The sequence below is a fragment of the Dunckerocampus dactyliophorus genome, chromosome 14, assembly GCF_027744805.1.
Source record: "Dunckerocampus dactyliophorus isolate RoL2022-P2 chromosome 14, RoL_Ddac_1.1, whole genome shotgun sequence".
Lineage (NCBI taxonomy): Eukaryota > Metazoa > Chordata > Actinopteri > Syngnathiformes > Syngnathidae > Dunckerocampus > Dunckerocampus dactyliophorus.
This window is the reverse complement of record NC_072832.1, coordinates 1,921,933-1,943,148: the sequence shown is the minus strand read 5'-3', so window position 1 is coordinate 1,943,148 and position 21,216 is coordinate 1,921,933. Positions and strand designations below refer to the sequence as shown.

At 41.6% G+C, this 21,216-nt stretch overlaps 1 protein-coding gene across 2 annotated transcripts in view; it reads right to left on the bottom strand.

The window, feature by feature from the left end:
- The window catches only part of dachc (dachshund c), a 58,325-nt gene that overhangs the window by 13,354 nt on the left and 23,755 nt on the right, over nt 1-21,216 (bottom strand). For both annotated transcript variants that reach the window (XM_054798873.1, XM_054798874.1), the window contains exons 3-5: nt 11,720-11,829; nt 6,040-6,150; nt 824-1,002 (exon numbers count right to left, since the gene is read on the bottom strand). In XM_054798873.1, the coding sequence (XP_054654848.1) occupies nt 824-1,002; nt 6,040-6,150; nt 11,720-11,829 (400 nt within the window). The remainder of the gene's footprint in view (nt 1-823; nt 1,003-6,039; nt 6,151-11,719; nt 11,830-21,216) is intronic.

Sequence of the window (21,216 nt, the reverse complement as noted above, 5' to 3'; positions counted from 1 at the left end):
TCAAAGTTTAAGAAAAAAGTAGCGGTTTATACACCGGAAATTACAGTATACTTTATTTATTTATTATATAATTGACCATATATGTTATAGTCATTCATTATTCTAAATTAACAAAGGGTCTCAAACGAAGTGGCGAAGAAGGACAAAGTAAGAAGCAAAAACCTACCGCTTCCACACGAAATGGGAGGAGAACTTTTCCCCCCCCCCACTCTATCATGTCGTCCATGCACTGTTAAGGTAATGCAATGCAAGGTAATGTCTCACCAACGTTGTGTGTCATTACTGACGCGCAGTGACCAGAATACTACATATGACTTGTTTTTTGTTATTTTTGGACTAATAATAGGCCACAGTCAACCACGAAACAGCCATCATTTATGAATTAATTTTTGAAAAACTGCGATAAGAGCGAGCAAGCAATGTAGCCAAGGATGACTGTATAATTATTCTCGATAAAATGTATTTTATGTTCCTATTTTTGAGTGTATATTGGATTTACATCATTTCCTACTGGACAAATTGCTTCCCTTTTTGTCGAACCTTTGGAAGGAATCAATAGGAAAACCTGAGATACCACTGTCTACTTTCAAGTGATCAATGTCCGCCATGTTTGCCAAGTGTGTTGCTTGCAGCAGAAACACAAAAATAGGCCACTTCAATCCGATTTGACCAATTTTTGTACGATTTCCGATAAAAACAGCCTGACGTAAGTGGTGATAAGCAATAAAACAACTGCTTCTCGTCGGTTGGTTGCCGTGCAAGTTTTGCACGTAAAGAAGAGAAGCAGAATTCTGGCGTGATGACGAGCCGCTCCTGCCTTCACCTTAATGACGGAGGCGGGGGCCCGGGCGGCGGGGCTGGCGTGGAGCTGCGCCATGTTGGCAATGCTGGCCAGCGTGCTCAGTCGGTTCATTTGGCCCATCGCCATGGAAACGGAGGCAGGCGCCAGACTGGCCGGGATCAGAGGATGTGACATCATCATGAAGGGCAACTGGTCCAGAACTAAACAGCAGAGAAGACAAGACCACACGTCAGTCCAATTCCCCGCGTGATCAAATGCAACACAACCTCCCGACGACCAGGCGGCTTCTCGGAGAGCTTGATGTTCTTGTCGTGCTCGCAGCCCGCTTACGATGCCCTGACTGGCCACGAAAACAAAACACTCGTCCCTTTTGATATTCCGACACGTCTTCCACCACTTCCAAGCGAACCTCATCTCAGCCCCACCGATCTATTGTCCACAAAGCTCTCTTTAAGTCAAGAATGGACTCGCTTTAAAAGGGAAATCCTTTCTGTCAACAGCACCCCCGCGGCTTGTTGTCGTCCCTCTGGTCCTGACACAAACACTCCTGATTGGGGAGACGGGGGACGGGGGGGTATGACATAAATATTTATCATTTAATAAAGGCACAAGCAAAAAACAAGAGGCACACACACGGGGAGGAAGTGGAACAAAAGAACTGATGGCAGTGCTGGTGCTGGGCCAGCAGTGCATGCTGGGTAATTATCCTGCACACAAAGGGGGGGGGGAAGAAACAATGTTGGAGGCCATTTCGCACAATTGTCATAAATAATATGAAAGGATGGATAGATTTGGGGGGGATGAAGGATGGACAGCAAAGGAAAGGAAAGAATGAAAAGTGGGATGAAGGGAAGGAAGTAGGAAGGAGAGGAAGCAATGGAAGTGAAAGGAGGAAGAAGAAAAATGAAAAGACCAATAAAGAAAGGACGGACGCATGGAAAGAAAAGAAATGCGGTAAGAAAATGAAAAAATTAAGAAAGGAAGGAAGGAAAGCAATAAGGAAGAAATGAGGGGAAGGAAGTAAGGGGGAAATAATAAATAAATAAGATGGATGGAGGAAAGGAAGGCCACTGAAAAGACAAAATAGCAGAAATAAACCAGACAGAAAAGGAAAGACGAAAGTAGAACGATGGAAGCTGACTGAAGAAAAGAGAGGAGGAATGGAAGTGAGAGAAGGAGGGGAGGATACAATGAAAGGAAGCAACGGAAGGACAAACACAGAAGTGAGGGAAGCAAGAAAAGGAAAAAGAGGCGATGGGAAAATTAAAAAATAAAGAATAGAAGGAAAGCGATGTGAAAAAGGAGGAGGTGAGGAAGAAATGAGGGGAAAGGAAGAAAGGAGGAAAAAAGTGAAAGGAAGGAAGAAAGGAAGGCCACTGAAAAGAAAGAAAGTAGCAGACAGAAAAGGAAAGAGGAAAAGGAGGAAAATTAAAGTTGATTGAAGATAAACTAGGTGGAAAAAAGAAAATAAACTCGGGGAAGAAAGCAGAGGGAAGAGAAGAAGGAACGGAAGGATGAACATCGAAACGAGGGAAAAAGAAAGACGATAGGGAAATTGAAGAAATAAAGAATATAAGGAAAAAAGGTGGCAGTAAGGAAGAAATGAGGGGAAAGGAAGCAAGGAGGGAAAAAATGAAAGGAAAGAGGAAAGGAAGGGCACTGAAAAGAAAGAGAATAGCAGAAATAAGACGGAAAAGGAAAGACGAAAAGTAGAAAAAATAAAAGTTGATTGAAGACAAACTAGGGGAAGAAAGGAGAGGGAAGAGAGGAGGAATGAAAGTGAATGAAGGAAGGAAGGGGGGATATAAGGAAAGGAAGCAAGGGAAGGATGAACATAGAAGCAAGGGAAGCAAGAAAAAGAAAAAGAAAAAGAAAAAGAGGCGATGGGAAACCTGAAAAAGCAAAGAATGGAAGGAGAGCAATGTGGAAAAGGCGGAGGTCTGGAAGGAATGATGGGAGGTAGAGAAGCAAAAGTATGAAAGGAAGAAGGAAAGGAAGGTGACTGATAAAGGAAAGGAAAAGAAAGAGGCAAAGTAGAAAAAGGTGAACGGAGATCCACAAAGGCAGGGAAGGATGAAAGATGTTCATGAAGAAGGAAGGAAGGAATGAAGGAAGGAAGGAAGGAAAAGTAAATGATGAGGGAAAGAAAGAAGAAAAGCAAATAAAGGGAAGAAAGATGGCGGAAGTGTGGACAGAAGCGAGGAAGTAATGAAGTAAACCAACGGAAGGAAAGAAGGGATGTACGATCGAGTTCAGTAAGAAAGGGAGGAAATAAGGATGGAAGGAAGGAGAGTAAATGGAAGGAAGGAAGGAAGGAAGGAATGGAGAAATGTCAGAAGAAAGAAATGCAGTAAGGAAGGTACGCTAGTGGAGGAACCAAGGAGAAGTAAATGCAGACAGGATGGGTAGGAGAAAGGAAATGAAGAAGGAAGAACAGTAAAACTACAACTGAAGCGTTGAGGATGGGCTGCAAAATAGGAGAAGGAAATGACAAGAATGGAAGGAAGGACATGAAAGGAAGGGCAGCAAAGGAGGAAAGGGATGACAGAAGGAAAGGGAGCAAAATAGGGAGAGGAAATGAGAAGAACGTGAGGAAGGCAAGCAAGTAAAGGGCAGACGTAAGGAAGGAAAGTAAATGAATGCAGGTAAGGAAGCACATCAGGACAAGTCCATTAAGATGGGAGAGGAAAAAAGGAAGGGCAGAAAAGTAGGAAACAAAAGGAAATTTGAAGTTGAAATGCCAAAGGACTTGAGGAAGGAAAGCAACCAGAAAGGACACGAGACTACAAGCGTACAGTATGTTTGGCGTTTCCTCTGTGCTGCTCGCGAGTCGATACGAGCTTTCAGGTAGCAAACATGGCGACCGCGTTCCTACTTGATCAAACCCCCTTCCACATATCATTTCACCCCCTCCCCACCCCGCGCTCTTATGTTTCATTAAAAAACATCAAAAGTCAAAGTGGCTCTCTTATGCTTATCCAAACAAACCATTACTGTAAACAAACAGTTGCTGTAAATTTCCCAGAAGATCTTGTTAAACACACAAATGGCTGCTTGCGCTCTTCCCGGGACCTACAAGGTGTCACGCTCAGCATTTCTGTGCCTTTGTGTGAGTGTGTGTGTGCCTTTGTAGTGGTACGAGAAGTAGTAGCTGCCTATGCTTCCCATAAGGCCGTGGGTGGGTGGGCGGTGCTATGGAAAACAAAACATGTTGTGTTCATGTGTGTGTGTGTGTGTGTGTGTGTGTGTGTGTGTTTCCACTTGACTCTGCCATTAAGAGTGATTAAGCTTTACAGGTTTCTAATGGGTGCTGGTAACCATGCCACCTAACTACACACAGATGCTATCCCGTGGCCAGCACAATGGTACACACTCCTGTTTACACACGTGAGCGCCACAGACAATAATAATGAGGGTATAAAATGAAGAATAAACTGCAAGTGTGCTCTAGATTGATAGTGTATTCCTCACAGGCCTCCATGTAAGCCCTGTCATCTGTCTAAACACACTGATGTCGCTTTAACCTGTCGATAACGGCGGGTGGAAGGCGAGGGAGGGGCGGGGCGGGGCGGTGCATCCGCCTTATTTGTGCACATGTGCGTGTGTGTTGCATCATTGATCGTGCAGCGTTTGTCGTTTGCATTCAAGGTAGTGAATTAGAGAGAAGACTATTGATTTGGCTTCAGCCTCTCATCTTATTCATCTCTCTATCTGTCCTTCTGGCTGGGATGCCACCCCTCTTCTTAAATCTGCCTGGCTTCATCCAAAAAAACACAACAAAACAAAGCTAGAGTGACACATACGCTTTTTTAAAATTTTTTATTATGCGCCATCCCCAGCATCAAGAGAGACGCACATATACCGTGCAGTAACTTTTAGTAGCAAAAACAACAGGCGACAAAAGGGGTAGACATTTTGCTGCATGCTTTGAATGGGACCAAGAAACAATATACATAAATATAAAAATAAAAAACAAAAGGCCTTTGGTACAAAGTGAAATCTTAACATAAACGACTGCATTAGTTTCAGGGAAAATGCACAAAGTGGGACATTTTAGGTCAGAAAGAACAACGGTGTCAGCGTTCAGACCGGCCAACCTTGAAGAAATTTTATGAATTGATTAATTTCAGGAGTACTACCCCATCAAAAAAAAAAAAAAAGAAATTCTGATAATACTGTAAAATGGCTAAAAATATATATTTTTATCATTACATTATGCCTTTTTTTCCCCATTTTAATTTTATTTTATTAAAGCAGGACTACTATTGCAACACATCATCTCATGAGGGTCTAAATCCAGCTCAGTTCCCTACGAGTGGGTGAACAATCCAGCACTTGGTGAATTTTGCTTCACAATAACAGGAAGAAATTATAATTTTGTATTTTTTAAAATTTTATTTATTATTTTTTTATTTCTACAATGTGCTGCGGGCTAATAAAAAACAAGCCACGTGCCGCAAATGGCCCCTGGGATGCAGTTTGTTACAGCTCTTTGTCAGGGTGGAGCGCGTGACGTCGACTGTTCAGCTTGTTAGCTTCCTTCGTCGTGAGTGAAGGATGTGACTTAAAGAGAGAATGGGAGCGTGACAGCGGCTGGAACTAATCGATGCGTTTAAACTGTAATTTTGAGCCGAGATCGGGAAAGACGTTCCGGGAGGTGGGCTGCTTTTGTTATTTTGCTGCATGCTTTAAATGGGATAAAGTAGCGCTATCTGGTGGACGATAAATATGAAAGCCAGTAGTTTCAATTGAAATCTTAAGACAATCATTTAAGCTACGTGCAGGATCTCTTTTTGTGTAGCGTTTTATTAGCATTTGAGGTTAATTTAGATCAGCGATGACAAAACCTAAAATGTTGACGCAACGAGTAGCCTCTGGAAAATGTACCCTATATTTTTTCAACACAGCCTAAAATGGCTCAAAAACAAAAAACTGACTGGCACAAAAATGTCCCCAGGAGATAAATGAACGGCTCAACCAAACAAACGACATTTGTCGTTCGATGCTGTACCCAAGCCAGATTGACGGACTCCTTCCTCTCTCACAGGAAACAACGGCGGCTGATGTCACATCCTGGTTTTAATCAACCGCACGTAAACACAGCTGCGCGACTCATATTGACAGATGTGCGAGAGGACAAAACAATCGTGCGGCGTGTTATAACAGAGCAATTAAAGGTTTTGCATTGTGTGTGTGTGTGTGTGTGTGTGTGTGTGCGAGAGGGAAAAAACACCCACCCAATCCGGGACTGTGATCGCCATTCTCTCCATTGGGGCCGCCATGATGTTGTTGGTTGCTGTGGTAACCGCCCATCTCCAGCTTGATCTTCTTCGCCAAGGCGGACAAATCTGTGTGGAAGACAGACGTAAGTTACAACAATAAAAGACCTCCATCAAGGCTTATTGTTGATATACATGGAAAGGGGCAGTGCCTCAGCACAACCAGCAGATGGGGCCGTGGTGAGAAAAGCCGTGTTCTTTCCGATATCGCTTGCGGAATTAATGAATATACTGCAATTTTTTTTTACTCATTTCCTTCCCGTCTGTCTGACCGTATTCCTGCCGACTCTCCTTGTCCTTTCTCTGCTGTGTTGGGCAACGAAGCACTCTACTCCAGGTTGCCTAGGAATGATGTCCTTTCTGTAGTTTGATACACAAAGTAATTGTAAAAAATACTGTAAAGGCACATCAAAAGGGAAGCTGTTTCGTTGGTGGCCCACCTAATATATTTATCATTTAAATAAGTACAATCACTATAATAGCAATATATTCATATAAGAAAGTAATAGTTACTAAGTGGCACCTTTTTTTGTTTTTGTTCTTAATTAAATGATATTGTCTTCAATTTTATAGAAAAACAAATGAAATTGAAATGACATTTTTTGGCCATCTTAATTTCCCAAAAAATGGAATAGTATAAACAAATTAAATTCAAACATTAAAAATGTAAATAGAATTTATTTTACATTTCAATATAATAATGATAAATAATAATTTAAAGAAATCATTTTAAAAAAGTATTTATATAAAAACAATAATATGAGTAGAGCAGAAGTAGTTTTCCTTATTCATTTTTTAAAAAGATATTATTTAAATGTATTTACATTTAAAAACATTTTTCTTCTTCTCCTTATTATTATTGTCATCAGTGTATGGATTACCAACAATATTTAATGAGAACATTTTCATTTAAAATAAGATGTCTCCTACATCATTCACACAGTACAATAAACGTATATCCTTGATCAAAAACAGTCGAAAGGTAGTTGCAGACAAAAACAAACCCACACTGATGTAACTAAACACAACCTCATTGGTGGAGGAAAGAGAGAAAGAGGTAGAGAAAGGAGATCAATAGGCATTAGATCGATGGCCCCAGTGAAAGATTAAGAGCGGTGGATGTGCTGGAGGTTGTCATTGGAAGACATTCATTGTGACTGCACCAGTGCACTGGTCATTTAGCTTGGCAGGGAATCAAGCAGGACATTCATCTCTCCCACACGGAGCACACGGAGCACACGGAGCACACGGGGCGCCACTCACCACCACCTTCATCCACAATGTATTAACAGGAAAAAACAAGTGCACATACTTTTTAATAGAGGTTGTGCTCTTTTTTTACATAATAGGATACTCAGAGTGAGGAGAATGGGGGCGCATTTTAATTTATCTCTTGAACCCCCGAGGACAGTTTGACCCGCGGAGCAACCTTTAAAAATCTGTATGACGCAGAAAATTAAATATGTCTCGCACTAATGCAGACAAACACGGCAAATTATTAAAGTTGGACAGAGCGCACAACTGTGCAAACACCGGCGAGGAAATACAAACAAGGCCCAAAGTCTTCATTTCCTGATCTCGGCCGCATGGCAACATTAACACTCCAAACTCCTCTGCTTTTTCTTCTTCTCCTCCTCCTCACGCACAGAAAAAGAACTGTACAAAATGTGGACAACCACAACAAATTGTCCCTTTTCTTCTCATCATCTCCGCTCTTCTGTCCTGCCCCCCCCATCCCCGTCTCCTTAGGTTACCTTTTCAAATGTCAGCATCACGGTGGGACGCCAGGCCGCCATGTTGCGTCTGTGTGTGTGTGTGTGTGTGTGTGTGTGTCTGTGAGGGGCGAGAAAGAGACACTAAGGAGGCATCGCATCAAAAGGTTCCTGCAGCCTTTTAACGCTCAAATGTCCTCGCTGGCGCTCTGCCTTCTCATGTGGGCCGCCTCTAATCAGGAGCGCTGACATTGCCGCCTCGCCCTCTCCTTGAGGTGGGAACGAGAACTCTTTTTCCCAGTGAGAGACGCACTCCAGCGCCCGTGCAATCACAACAATCACACACACACACCTTTGAACAAGGAGAGGAAGTGGCGGCGGCTAATAGAAAATGGCTTCTTTTGAGGAAGAGAATGAAAAGATCAGGTTGCAAGAGACGACACAAAGGCAAGGGCGACTTTGAGATCTGTGAGGGGCCGACAATTGCTTTTCTCCCTACTCCACGCGCACACACACACACACACACACACACACACATTTAATTAAATTAACTCCACAAGTGAAGTATCATGAGTGCTTAGCATCCAGCAGCTGTATCTACCTCTGCATGCGCTTTGAAATGTCGGTTACACTCATCAGCTCTTTGTTGTTTACAATGAACTCATCTGCGGCAGCAGTTGCCGGCTTAGCAAATTGCTCCTTACGGCTACTGCAACATTGGTTCTGTGGTTGCTGTGTTGTCCAATACACTTGTTGATAAACGCCCATGTGGTCAAAGAGCGCCTTACGCTTTTTCATGCACTCCAAACCATTCTTAAAGTAGCCAATGATCCAACGATCACCTACCCTGGCTATAAATAGATCATTTAGCGTGATTAAAAAGGCAATCAGCTCATTAACTCTGTGTTGGGGAAGGCTGCAATGCCTCACCAGAACCCACAGTTGGCGCCGTTTTCCTTGTGAATCACGATTCACCTTTCACGGATTCGCTGTTACACAGATTTTTTAAAGTGCAATTTTGCATGTTTTTTTTAACAGCGTATGAATGCGCATTGTGTTCTGCGTCCTTGTGGCGTATTAGAGCCATCAATCGCTGCTCTGCTGTATATGTCTGTTCTTGTATTTACTACCGCTACCAGTAGAGGGTGTTGTATACTCATGTGAGTCCACCTCCATTAATCATGAGTTAAATATGGACAAAATGTGATTAATCGCGAGTAAATATTTTAATTGATTGATAGCCCTAGTATTAATGCATTTCTACTCATTTTTGCGCCCTAAGAACTCCTAACAACAAGTGGCCGGGCAAGCTCGTCACATGACCGGAAGAATAAGACGCACCTCAGTACAGCGGGTTCAGGAAAAATATGACTGTGTTGATGCATTACATCGAGTTCGGCGAGTGTCAAAGGATTAAAGCTTTTTTCTTTGCCTTCCCAGCGACACTTATTCCAAAAGAAGGACCGTCTTGAACAAAGATGTTTGGAGAAGAAGAATATTGGGCAAGTTACATGACTTTTTCTTAAAGTTATGGTAAACATATGTAACTGTTCTTACCTTTCACGGCGGCTATTCTTTACACGCCCGTGTGACCGAAGAATGTTAAAAAAAAAAATAAAAAATTTAAAGCGCATGCAGAGGTAGGTAAAGCTGCTGGATGCTGACCACTCGTCATACCACACCAGGAGGTTTCCTACAGCCACAGCTGCTAATGTCAATGTTTTTAGAGACGCCGCTATTTAGACCAGGAGACTGGTTAACTGAATAGAGGCGCTACCTGCTCCCTGTTCCAGTCTTATGACGTCTGCCTGGCAACAAGTGAGAAATCATGTGACGTGGCCTGGGGATTGAGATGAGTGCAAACTGCAGTTCAGTTTGGCTCACTAAACCTCCGCCCTTGCTTTCATGTGCTACTACATTCAAAAGTCACCCAAAAAAAAACCTAATTACGCTTCAACTTATCAGTAGATAATGAATGGCTGCCACAAAGTTACAAAGGACTTTTGTGAACTTTGTAGTTCAGCTGGAAAAAGTTTGCAAGCAGGTCTTTATCCGAGGTGTCAGCAGTGTGTGTTAATCTTATTAATCAGTCGCCTGGCACAGCTCCGCCCCCTCGCCCTCCTCCTACAGCTACTACTGGTGATGGGTGCAATGTGTCATTATGAAGGTCTGCAGGAAGCACTGAAAGTCCATCTATTATTCTGTAATGTAAGCAACCTGTTCATTTTTTAACCTGACGGCTGCCAGATCATTACTTTGTGCAACAATACGTCACGAGTTCATCACTACAGGAGCTCAGAGACTAAATATGGAAAAAGGGCCGACGGTTTGTGGGCAGGACTCTTATGTTACGTTACTCCACATCAAACTCACTCTGGGGAGCGCTGATGTTTTTGAGGACCTACTGCAAAAACACTAGTCAAAGATCCTCTACATTACAGGAGCACTCTGCTGTTTTTAAGAAGATACTCCAAAAACACTAGTCAAAGATCATCTATATGACTGGAGCACTTTGCTGCATAAACACCACATAAGATACTTTATGTGACAAAAAGCGCTCTGCTGTTTTTAAGGATCTACTGCAAAAACGCTACGTAAAAGATCTGCTATAAGACAGAGGTGCTCTGCTGTTTTTAGGAATCCACTGCAAAAACGCTACGTAAAAGGTCTTTCATAAGACAGGGAGGAGCTGCTATTTTTAAGGATCTACTGCACAAAATGTTAGTCAAAGATGACGATCTATATGATAGGAGTCTTCTGCTGGTTTTAAGAACATACTGCAAAAATGCTGGTTAAAGATCTTCTATATGGCAGGAGTGCTAACCCACATCAAAAACACTAGTCAAAGATCCTCTAGATGACTGGAACGCTCTGCTGTTTTTAGGAGCCCACTGCAAAAACCCAATGTAAAGATCCTTTATTTGACAAAAATGCTGTGCTGTTTTTAAGGATCTACCGCAAAAATGCTAGTCAAAGATCTTCTATATATGACAGGAGTGATCTTCCGTTTTTAGGAATCCCCTGTGACAAAGCAACGTAAAATATCTTCTATAAGACAGGAGTGCTTGCTGTTTTTAACAACCTACTTGCACAAAATGCTAGTCAAAGATGACAATCTATATGACAATAGTGTTCTGCTGTTTTTAAGAACGCACTGCAAAAATGCTCATCAAAGATCTTCCACATGACTGGAGCCCTCTGCTGTTTTTAGGAACCCGCTGCAAAAACAGGACATAAAGATCCTTTATGTGACAGTAGGCCAGCTGCTGTTTTTAAGGATCTACTGCAAAAATGCTAGTCACAGATCTTCTATATATGACAGAAGTGCTCGGCTGCTTTTAGGAATTCACTGCAAAAACGCAACGTAAAAGAGCTTCTATTAGACAGGAGTGCTCTGCTGTTTTTAACGACCTGCTGCACAAACTGCTAGTCAAAGATGACGATCTATAGGACAGGAGTATTCTGCTGTTTTTAAGAACGTACCACAAAAATGCTAGTCAAAGATCTTCTACTGTATTTGATAGGAGGGCTGCAAAAACAGCACGTAAAGATCCTTAGTGTTTTTAAGGATCTACTGCAAAATGCTATTCAAAGATCTGCAAAGAAGCGCTCTGCTGTTTTTAGGAACCCACTGCTAAAATGCTGCGTAAGAAATCTTCTATAAGGCAGGACTGTTCTGCTGTTTTTAAGACCTTACTGCACAAAATGCCAGTCGAAGATCTTCTATATGGCAGGACTGTTCTGCTGTTTTTAGGAAGATAGAGCAGAAACACTCGTCAGAAATCGGCTACATGACTGGAGCGCCCTGCTGTTCTGATGTCAGTCATGGGTCGGCTCTACTTGATGGAAAAGTGAGACAATGATGTGACAACGGTGTGTCATGTGTGACATTTAGCATGTGTGCATGATGAGTACTGGGTGGTCACCTGCTGGAGGCATGATCCCGGCGTGCATCAGACCGCTGTGGGACAGCATGTGGTGAGTTCCGCCCTCGGTCACAGTCTGCAGCCTCTTGGGCGGTCGTCCGGGCCTTGAACTGCAGAGCACAACATCGCTTATTAGCCTCTTTTAGTACTTCTCTCTCTCTGAACCACGCTGAGAAAGAGATGGGTGGCCCGTTTGTGGAGAAACTGGCCTTCAAGTCTATAAAACTCAATGAATAAAGATGAAAAAAAAGAAAAAAAACAACTGAAATCCTGGAAGGCTGTAGCACAGCAAATCTGCCCTCCCACCTCCGTGGATACAAAGCAAGCAAAAAAGGAGTTTCCCCGATGGCATCAATAAAGCGCCTCATTACAGTTCAGCTTACTCATTCATTTGTTTGCTTATTAAATGTGTGCTCGCCCACTCCTCTTGCTTTTCACACTTGGCCATTTGCTACTCTTTTCATAATTCCTCACCAAAATGGCTGCACTCAAGCACGGTCCCACACTACAGTATGTCATGCCTTCGTCAAGCGCTTTTACATACTGTATCTTCATAAGAACACACAGTATTACTACAATTCCATAACTTTGTAGCATCATTCTGGTTATATTTATTAAAGAAAGATTAAAAAAAAACATTTTGTTAAATACATGATTTTCATTGAAGCCACAATAAGGGCTCCACTTAAAACATAGATACTGACTAGATACTGACCTCCAAGAGAAATTAACATTTTCAGCAGCTCTGCAAAAATGTCATAATAATCTTAATCACTTAAATCACACACAAAAAAAAAACAACCGAGGCAAGAAATGAGAGACAAGAAAAATAAGAAACAGAATAAGAATAAATAAACAAATGGGACAGATCACGTCAAATTTGTAGTGCAATAATACATAATGAGTAATAATAATAATAATAATACACCATAATAGTAATCAATCATAATTTAACACTGTAAGTCCAGTCCTGTGTGTGTTTTTACCGCTCCCCCTCTGTTGTGTTGAAAAGTCGCATGGCATGGGGGAGGAATGATCTGCTTAGTCTTTCGGTGGAGCAGGGCAGTGATAGTAATCTGCCAGTATATAAATATCAAACTATTCAACTTGAATACAAATTTATTTACAAAAGATGTTGGCATTTGAAAACTTGAATACTTTGTTTGCTGCCTCAGTGTTGGTGTAAGCTATTTTTTAAAGACAAAAGTAAACACGATATAGTCCAGAATGCTCTTATTTTGAAGGGCGGAAGTGTGACTGTTGCTAACCGAGACGGACTGTGCAAATGATAAACTTGCCTAGCCGTAGCCGTAGCTCCCGTCCTTTATTTATACCAAACTTGCAGCTGGCATCCTGAAACCTTCGCTTACATTGGCATGAGACAGACATCATTTATTGTTTCACTTCCCTGATTCTGATTGCTTAGAGAAAGTCAGATGTAGCGCATCAACGACGGGGTACTGTTATTTCTGCACCACGAATGTGTGAACATTACCGTAATTTAGAGTGTTTAAGCCACACCCACCAAATTTAGAGAGGAAAAACTGATTTGTACATACACAGTGTAAGTCTAAGACTATAAGCCGCACATGCCCACGTCATAAAATGACATATCGTGCTGCACACGAGTCCGTTAGGACCAGGTAGTTCTTCATTTGACAGGAGCCAATCATGAGCTATTGAGAAAACTCACAAGCTTTTCAACTCATTGGACATTGCAGGATGTCATTACTCAATATAACAGCCTGACTCACGCTATCATCTTAGAAAGTAGGCTAAAATCCTCGCACAGCAACTTAACACTCAAAAGGTAGATAAGAAATACACATTCCGGGACAATACAAAACTAAAACTATTTTAAATTCTTCCCATCATGCATTGCTTCCCATCAAAGCAGTTCATTGGCCATGGCTGCCGGGGCGCTACAATGATTCATTCAGCTGCCTGTGTCCACCAGAAGGACATGCCTCGCTCTGGTATCCCGGGATTAGAACATGGCCATAAATTAGCCGCCCTGCTGTATAAGACGTAGGGTTCAAAGTTGAAGAAAAAAGTAGCGGCTTATACACCATAAATTAGGGTAATCACGTTGGTGGTGCAGCTTATTTTCATGATATCATTGTGTGCAAATGTTGCACTGAGCCGACTGTTTTTTCTTATGAAGTTAAGACAAACTTTTTAGCCACTGCTCGCCGGCTTCTCCTTCGTTGGTGTTCGCAGTTATTTCTTCCGGTCAGCGAAGTGGGCATCGAAAGTAGGAATCGAAAGAAAAACATTTGAACGACCCAGAGAGAATCGGAATGTCCCGGTTCCCATCGATGCTTGAGACTCTATGCCCAACCCAGGCTCCTTCCCCACCAGGAGGTGATGTTCCAGGTACCGAGGACGAGATTTGGCTGAGGAAAACCAGGTAGCCCAAGCACCCACCTGCCCTCGGCTGCCACCCAACACACATTGCACCAGACTCTTGTCTTGTGTTTACCCCTGCAGGTGGTGAGTCTACTGCAGGGCAGGGGGAATCTCGTGGTTTCCCGTGGTGAAGGCCCGACCACCAGGTGCTCGCTTGCGAGCCCCTCCCGCTTGCCTGGCTCCAAGGGTGAGGCCCCGCTGTCCCACATCCGTGCGAGTTCTTTTGCATCGGGTCATCTGATTCACTCAAGTTACATTTTGCTAAAAATCTAATTAAACACAAGCCCCATTAAATCCTGATTGTTACTTTTGCCACTAGGTGGTGCTACTTTAGCGATTGAATTACAATTAAATAGTTTTGCTGCTCTGATTTGAGTGATTAATGATTTCCCGAGTAATGGTTTGACTCCTGATTGTACACGTCTACATTGTGTGGCACCCCTTCCAACCGTGCTGAAGCCAAGTGTACCGTTCTTGGGCAGGAAACGAAGCAGCGCTCAGTGTAGCGTGAGCGTGCCCTTATATGCTCAATCAATCCTATTCGGGTGAGATATGGGGGTGTGCAGTTGGTGAAAAGCTGTCAGACATCACTTGGGCTCTGACTAAACGGTGTGAATGTCCTGACAGGGGGAATAACACGGGCCACATCAGGCTTAATGACAAGCAGTGCGGCTCATCTCCTCTCATACTACACACTTCATAACATGAGCCTGTGGGCGCTTGTATGCCCGCGAGGGGGGATATTAAAAGATAGAGCGTGGCCAAAGAAAGTGTGAAGAAGAGGAGGAAAGGTGGAGGAGGGAGAGATATATGGAAGGAGGGTCCGAGAGATTAAAGAAAAAAAAAAAAGGAGGGCGATAGACGAGCAGCAGCAGCCGCTTCCTAGCGTGGGGTGTCTTTGAGCAGATTTTAATTAGAATCTAATCCAGCCGTCATTAAGGCCCCATAAACGAAGCTGTCAGTCAGGAGATTAATGGCGCCTCATTTGCATATTGCATATAATTCATCAATTACCCAGCAGAAAGGACCAATCCCCTGTTGACACACCCACTGGCTGCGAGAGCGGAGAGAGAAAGATTATGTAGCCGCTAACTGGGAGAAAAACAGGTAGCATGAGCGCACGTGTGTGTGCGTGTGTGTGTGTGTGTGAAGTGTTCAAAGGTTAATTTGATGAGCCGATGAGCTCCACAGTTCCTGCCCTCGGTTTTAATGAGTTGTTATTATTGTCTCTTATTATGGGCCCAGACCGACTGGGATGTGACAGCTGACATCAGATATCTCACACACACACACACACACACACACACACACACACACACACACACACACACACACACGTTTAAATTTCCACATAGGTATATGTAATAGGTATCAGTCGGCAAATGTACGTATCAAAGTATTTTTGGGAACAAAGTCAAAGAAAAGCTTTTCTGTGAAGCTGGTTGACTTCTAAGTTGTTCTAATTACTAAACATACTTTCCCTATGGAATGAATGTAAAGAGAAATAACTCACTGGAGGCTTAAACTAAAGTATTTTTGGGGGCAAAGTAAAAAATAATCTATTCTGTGAAGCTGGTTGACTTCTAAGTTGTTCTAATTTTAAAACATTTTCCTATAGGACATAATATAAAGTGAAATAACTCACTGGAGGCTTAAACTAAAAAAAATTTGGGGGGCAAAGTAAAAAATCTATTCTGTGAAGCTGGTTGACTTCTAAGTTGTTCTAATTTCAAAACATTTTCCCATAGGACATAATATAAAGTGAAATAACTCACTGGAGGCTTAAACAAAAAAAAAATTCTGGGGCAAAGTAAAAAATAATCTATTCTGTGATGCTCGTTGACTTCTAAATTGTTCTAATTACTAAACATACTTTCCCAAAGGAATGAATGTCAAGTGAAATAACTCCCTGGAGGCTTAAACTAAAGTAATTTTGGAAGAAAAGTCAAACACAATCTGTTCTGTGACGCTGGTTGACTTCTAAGTTGTTCTGATTTTAAAACATATTGTCTCATAGGAAATAATGTGAAGTGAAATAACTCACTGGTGGCTCATAGAACCTTTAGTAACGGTACAGTCAATGGTTTAACTAACATTCTTAACTGCCATACAAGCGTAAAAAGAAGTTCACCACTGTTTAATGAAAGCAAGGGAGGGAACAAAAAGGTGTTTGCAGAGCAAGACGGTCACATTGTGGATTTTAAAGTAACATAACGGAACATACAAGCAGAAATAAAGTTAACCACTGTTAAATACAACTAAAATAAAGTAAAACTCGGGAGCGGTATCAAAAAGCTTTTAAATAACTATTAACCATCCATCCATTTTCTATGCCGCTTTAACAAACATTTGAGTAAAAATCCTCCTGAGAAAAAACAGGAAGGAGTTTGCAGAGTGATATGGTCACCTAGTGATGTATCACTAAAAAAATAACACTGTAAACAGTGGTATAAGTACAAAATTATGTAACTACTGTATAATAATACAAAAATAGAACACTAAAATACTCTAGAGAGGAAGCGGGAAGGTGTTTGCAGACCGATACGTTCATAACTGTTATACAAATGTAAAATTACCACTTAAAGTAAACAAAAAAAAAAAGTAAAACTACTCTAGACAGAGGACGTGAAGGTGTCACCCAGTGGAATTTTAAGCCATATTTTTACATCCATAACTGTCACACAAACATAAAACCAAGTTAACCACTGTTAAACTACACTAAAAGTTAAATAAAACTACTCGAGAGAGGGAACATGAAGGTATTTGCAGAGTGACACGGTCACCAAGTGAAATTCTAAGCGACATGTTAGCGTCCATAACTGTCACACAAGCATACAACTAAGTTAACCACTGTTAAACTAATCTAAAAACAAAGTAAAAGTACTCTAGAGACGGAATGTGAAGGTGTTTGCAGAGTGATACGGTCACCTGGTGGCATTTTAAATCAGATTTGAATGTCCACAACTGTCATACAAGCGCAAAACTACCACTTAAGCTAAACTAAAATAACGTAAACCTACTGTAGAGAGGGAACATGACCTCGTGGTATTTCAAGTACATTTAAATATCATTGCCTGTCATACAATCGTACAAAAGCATACAAAACTAAATGAACAACTGTTAAACTAAATTAAAAATAAATCAAAATTACTCTAAAAAGGAGGCGATATGGCTACCTTGATGTGTTTCAGGTACATTTGAACATTATTAACCATCATGTAAGAAAACAGAGAAGTCATCCAATGTTAAATAAAACTAAAATAGTGTCTAACTGCTATGGAGGGGGAAGAGATGGCCACCTAGGTGACGTGATACGGTCAGCTAATGGCCTTTTAAAAGTATTATGAGGAGCCAAGCTGGTTCCTCTGTCGCAATAAGTTCCACTTCTGGTTCTACGGTTATCATTACACTTGTGCTGTTCCGACGGACATCTCACATCATGTCATGCATGATGATGTTTTGAACTATGACGTTTCCAGAAAATGCAAGTAAAACTGTACCACTTTCGGGGGCGCTCGACTTTAAAGATTCCACCGTATTTATCTGTTTAAAGTGCACGCTGGGCCGCACAAAAGCAGGATACATATTTTTAGGTGGCCGGTTTGAAGGTAACGCGCCTTGAAAATGATAAGACACTTCAAATGGGAGGCAACAACACCACTGGAGTGTGGAAATACGACACCAAAGCGGTTGGTCTTTACTGTAGCCGCTTCCCTTTCCCTCACAACTGTTTATTTGCACACACTAATTAATGGCCTGTGTGTGCTGACGGCTCGGTGCACCTTTGTGTGAGTTACATTAACAGAGAGAAGAAAAAAAAAAAGAATTGGAACCTAATTTTGTGTTTAGTCTTCAAGTGTGTTGATACATCAAAGTGACCCGCAGAGGGAGGTCTATATGTGTGTGTTGTTCTTCATGTAAGTGTGTGTTTGGTGTGTGTGTGTGTGAGGTTGAAGAGTGCTGGGTTCCCTGAGGTAGGATTAATGAAAAAGCCTTTCATGGAAAAGTCATCAAGCTGAGGGGATGGAATGAGAGAGAGGAGGGGGGAAGAGAAAACAGTGCATTGTGTCTGTGTGTGTGTGTGTGTGTGTGCATGTGTAAGGTGTGCACAGAGGAGGGGGTGTATGGCTTATGACCTCTTTGTCTCAAACTTTAATTAAAATCTCACCCAGACGTCCTCCCTCATGCCAGCACTGGCCACACACACACACACACACACACACACATAAAAAAGCATGACGATACATTGAGTTCTACCCTTCATACTTACTGACTTATTGTGTGTGCGTTTGTGTGTGTGTGTGTGTGTGTTACCTGTGTGTAACTTGAAACAGCAAACATGGCAGCTGGAGCTTAGCACAGGTGGAACAGAAAGAAAACATAACAAAAGATGACAGATCAGGCCAACACGCTGGCAGTCAGGAGTGGGGAGAAATGCAATGAAAGAAGAGGAAGCGTTGGAGTCAAAACAGTGGAACAGCTACAGGCGCTGAGGTGCTGATAGGGAGCAGCTGCGTCTGCGTCTTTTGCCTCAATAGAGCGGCCGGCATTTATTGACTCAACTGCAGAGAGGACCGGGCGTCTATCAGACTGTTATTTGCACGAAAGCATTTTCATGGGGATTCCAGTATAGTGGAACCTCCCTTTAGGTCGTTCATCCGTCTCAAAAGGGCACACGAAAAAAAAAACAAAGCAATTTTTTTCATAGGAAATCATGTGAATCCAATTAATCTGTTCTAGACGCCCAGAAATATGAACAAAAAATAAATTTTATCGAGAATAATTATAGTTGTAAATGCAGAAAACAATGCAAAATACAAAAATAAACATTTAACATCACTTTTAGCTTTAATGAAGACTCTTTGGTGAACACGGCAAGGACAGGCGGGTACCTGAGACCGATATTGTAGCCTTGAATTTCAGCCGATATCAATACGATATCAACACAAATCATACATACTTTTATGACTTATTGTGTAGTGTGGGATATAGAAAAGCCTTGATCAAGTGATATTACTCAAACTGAGATCAATAATCAGCAACACGTATTTATACGTTTTTATAAACCCGAACGCCCGATCCCAAAAATGTATTTATACATCTTTTACGTTTTTTTGCGCAAAAGGCGATGAGGCAACTCTCCACTAATGGAGCAACTTTAAGCCATAAAAACGGCCACAAGGTGGCAGAAGTGCATATAATAACAGCTCGGCAGCGATCGTGAGAATGGGAAAATAAAAAAATCACACATGACAGGAAGGAGGAAGTGAGAGAGCAAAATAAGTATGACTGTTTTAATACAGTATTATCACATTACTTTGTTATTTCCATGATGGTCTTTATGGCCGCTATAAACTACATCTGCTGATGTAGTCCTGTTGTTTGTTTCTGTTGCTTTGTTATTGTTGTTGCTGCTGGTGTTGTTGTCTCTCTCTGTATTGTTACCCCCTCTGGTCCCCCCACTATCCCCCTCGGTCTTCTTTTCTATCCACTCCTGCTCCGGTCCGGCCGCTCCAAATTTGCATAAGAATAAACATCAAATAAAGCCAAATCAAATCTATGGACCAGGTGAGGAGTATCTTACACTTTTCGCTGGCAGATAAGGTCTGTTTATTACATCAGGCCATCTCCAGTCATGGAAAAAATGATGAGAGCACCCTTGTTTCTTCAGTTTCTTGTTCATTTTAATGCCTGATACAACTAAAGGTACCTTTGTTTGGACAAATAACAAGGACAACAAAAATAGCTCATAAGTGTTACATTTTTTGGCAGTCCAATGCTATAGCTATTCATGTAAGAACTTACTGTAAGTGATTTTGGTTATCATCAAGAAAAGCATGGAAGTTGCTAGATATCAGCTCTTAAAAGGAACTCTTATGCGCTCCAGTATATTTGTTATCATCATCATATTTGTCCAAACAAATGTACCTCTAGTTGTACCAGGCATTACAATGCATCAATAAACTGAAGAAGCAAGGCTGCTCTCATCATTTTTTCCATGAGTGTAGATCAACAATACTATCTGCCCTAATGGCTGGACAGGACAAAAAAATTAAAAAGGGAAAAAAGGGGAAAAAAAAAATAAAACGCATTTCATAGGGCCCTATTATTAAAAAAAAAAAAATTATAATAATTCTAATTTTTTAAAATTATAATAATTCAAATTTTTTTTAATTACAAATATTTGGAAAATGATTGCTTCTTCTTCCTTGGTATGTACAAATATTAATTATCATTTTAGAATATTTATTTTTTGTGGTTTACATTCCTATTACTAGTCATTTATATGTGTGTGTATACAAATTATTATTTATCTATTGAATAATCATTATTATGATTACAATAATTATTAATAATGTGCAGCAAAGTACATTTTTCACATGTAACTGTGTGTATTTCTGTTTAAAAAGATGCAGTGCATGCGTTTTGAAGGCTATTTGTAAATAAAAATACTATTTTAAGCTTGCTTTTATTTCTGAAAGAGGGACACCACCTAATGACCGTGGGAACATGTGGGTCCCGGGATGAGACCACTTGAGAACAAGCATTCACTGGAGAGAGGCTGTTTTTAACCAAAACTTTACCACAGTTCATCAGCATGGCACACAAGTTAAAATGTCCGGGTGGGGGTACAGGAGGTTTGTTTGCCGCTGATTAATTAAGAAGGGGCGTCTGTTAGAGTGGAGGCCACACAATGTGAGAACATAGACGCATGTTTGGAATACATTAGCTTTTACAGCTCCCGTGATCCCTATCCTTTCCATCCGTGTTTAGCACCGTTTGTATTCGCCGTCACGGTCCGCTTGGATAAATCATAACCACCGCCGCCATCGTCATCATCAACGTGGACACTGGTTTGCACAGAGAGAGGCAACGTGAGACAAATGGGAGCATCTGCAAAAAGCATGGCTGTTATTGGGAAGCCTGCGGGATGATGTCATGAGAGCGAGCAGGCAGGATGAAACACACTAATGCACACAGACACAGGACGTTTGATCACGGCAAGAATCCGATTTCCTAGACTGATACCGCCTTGCATTCCTCTCCAACATTCCAGGGTCAAGACGATGTCAGGACCGTGTGTGTGT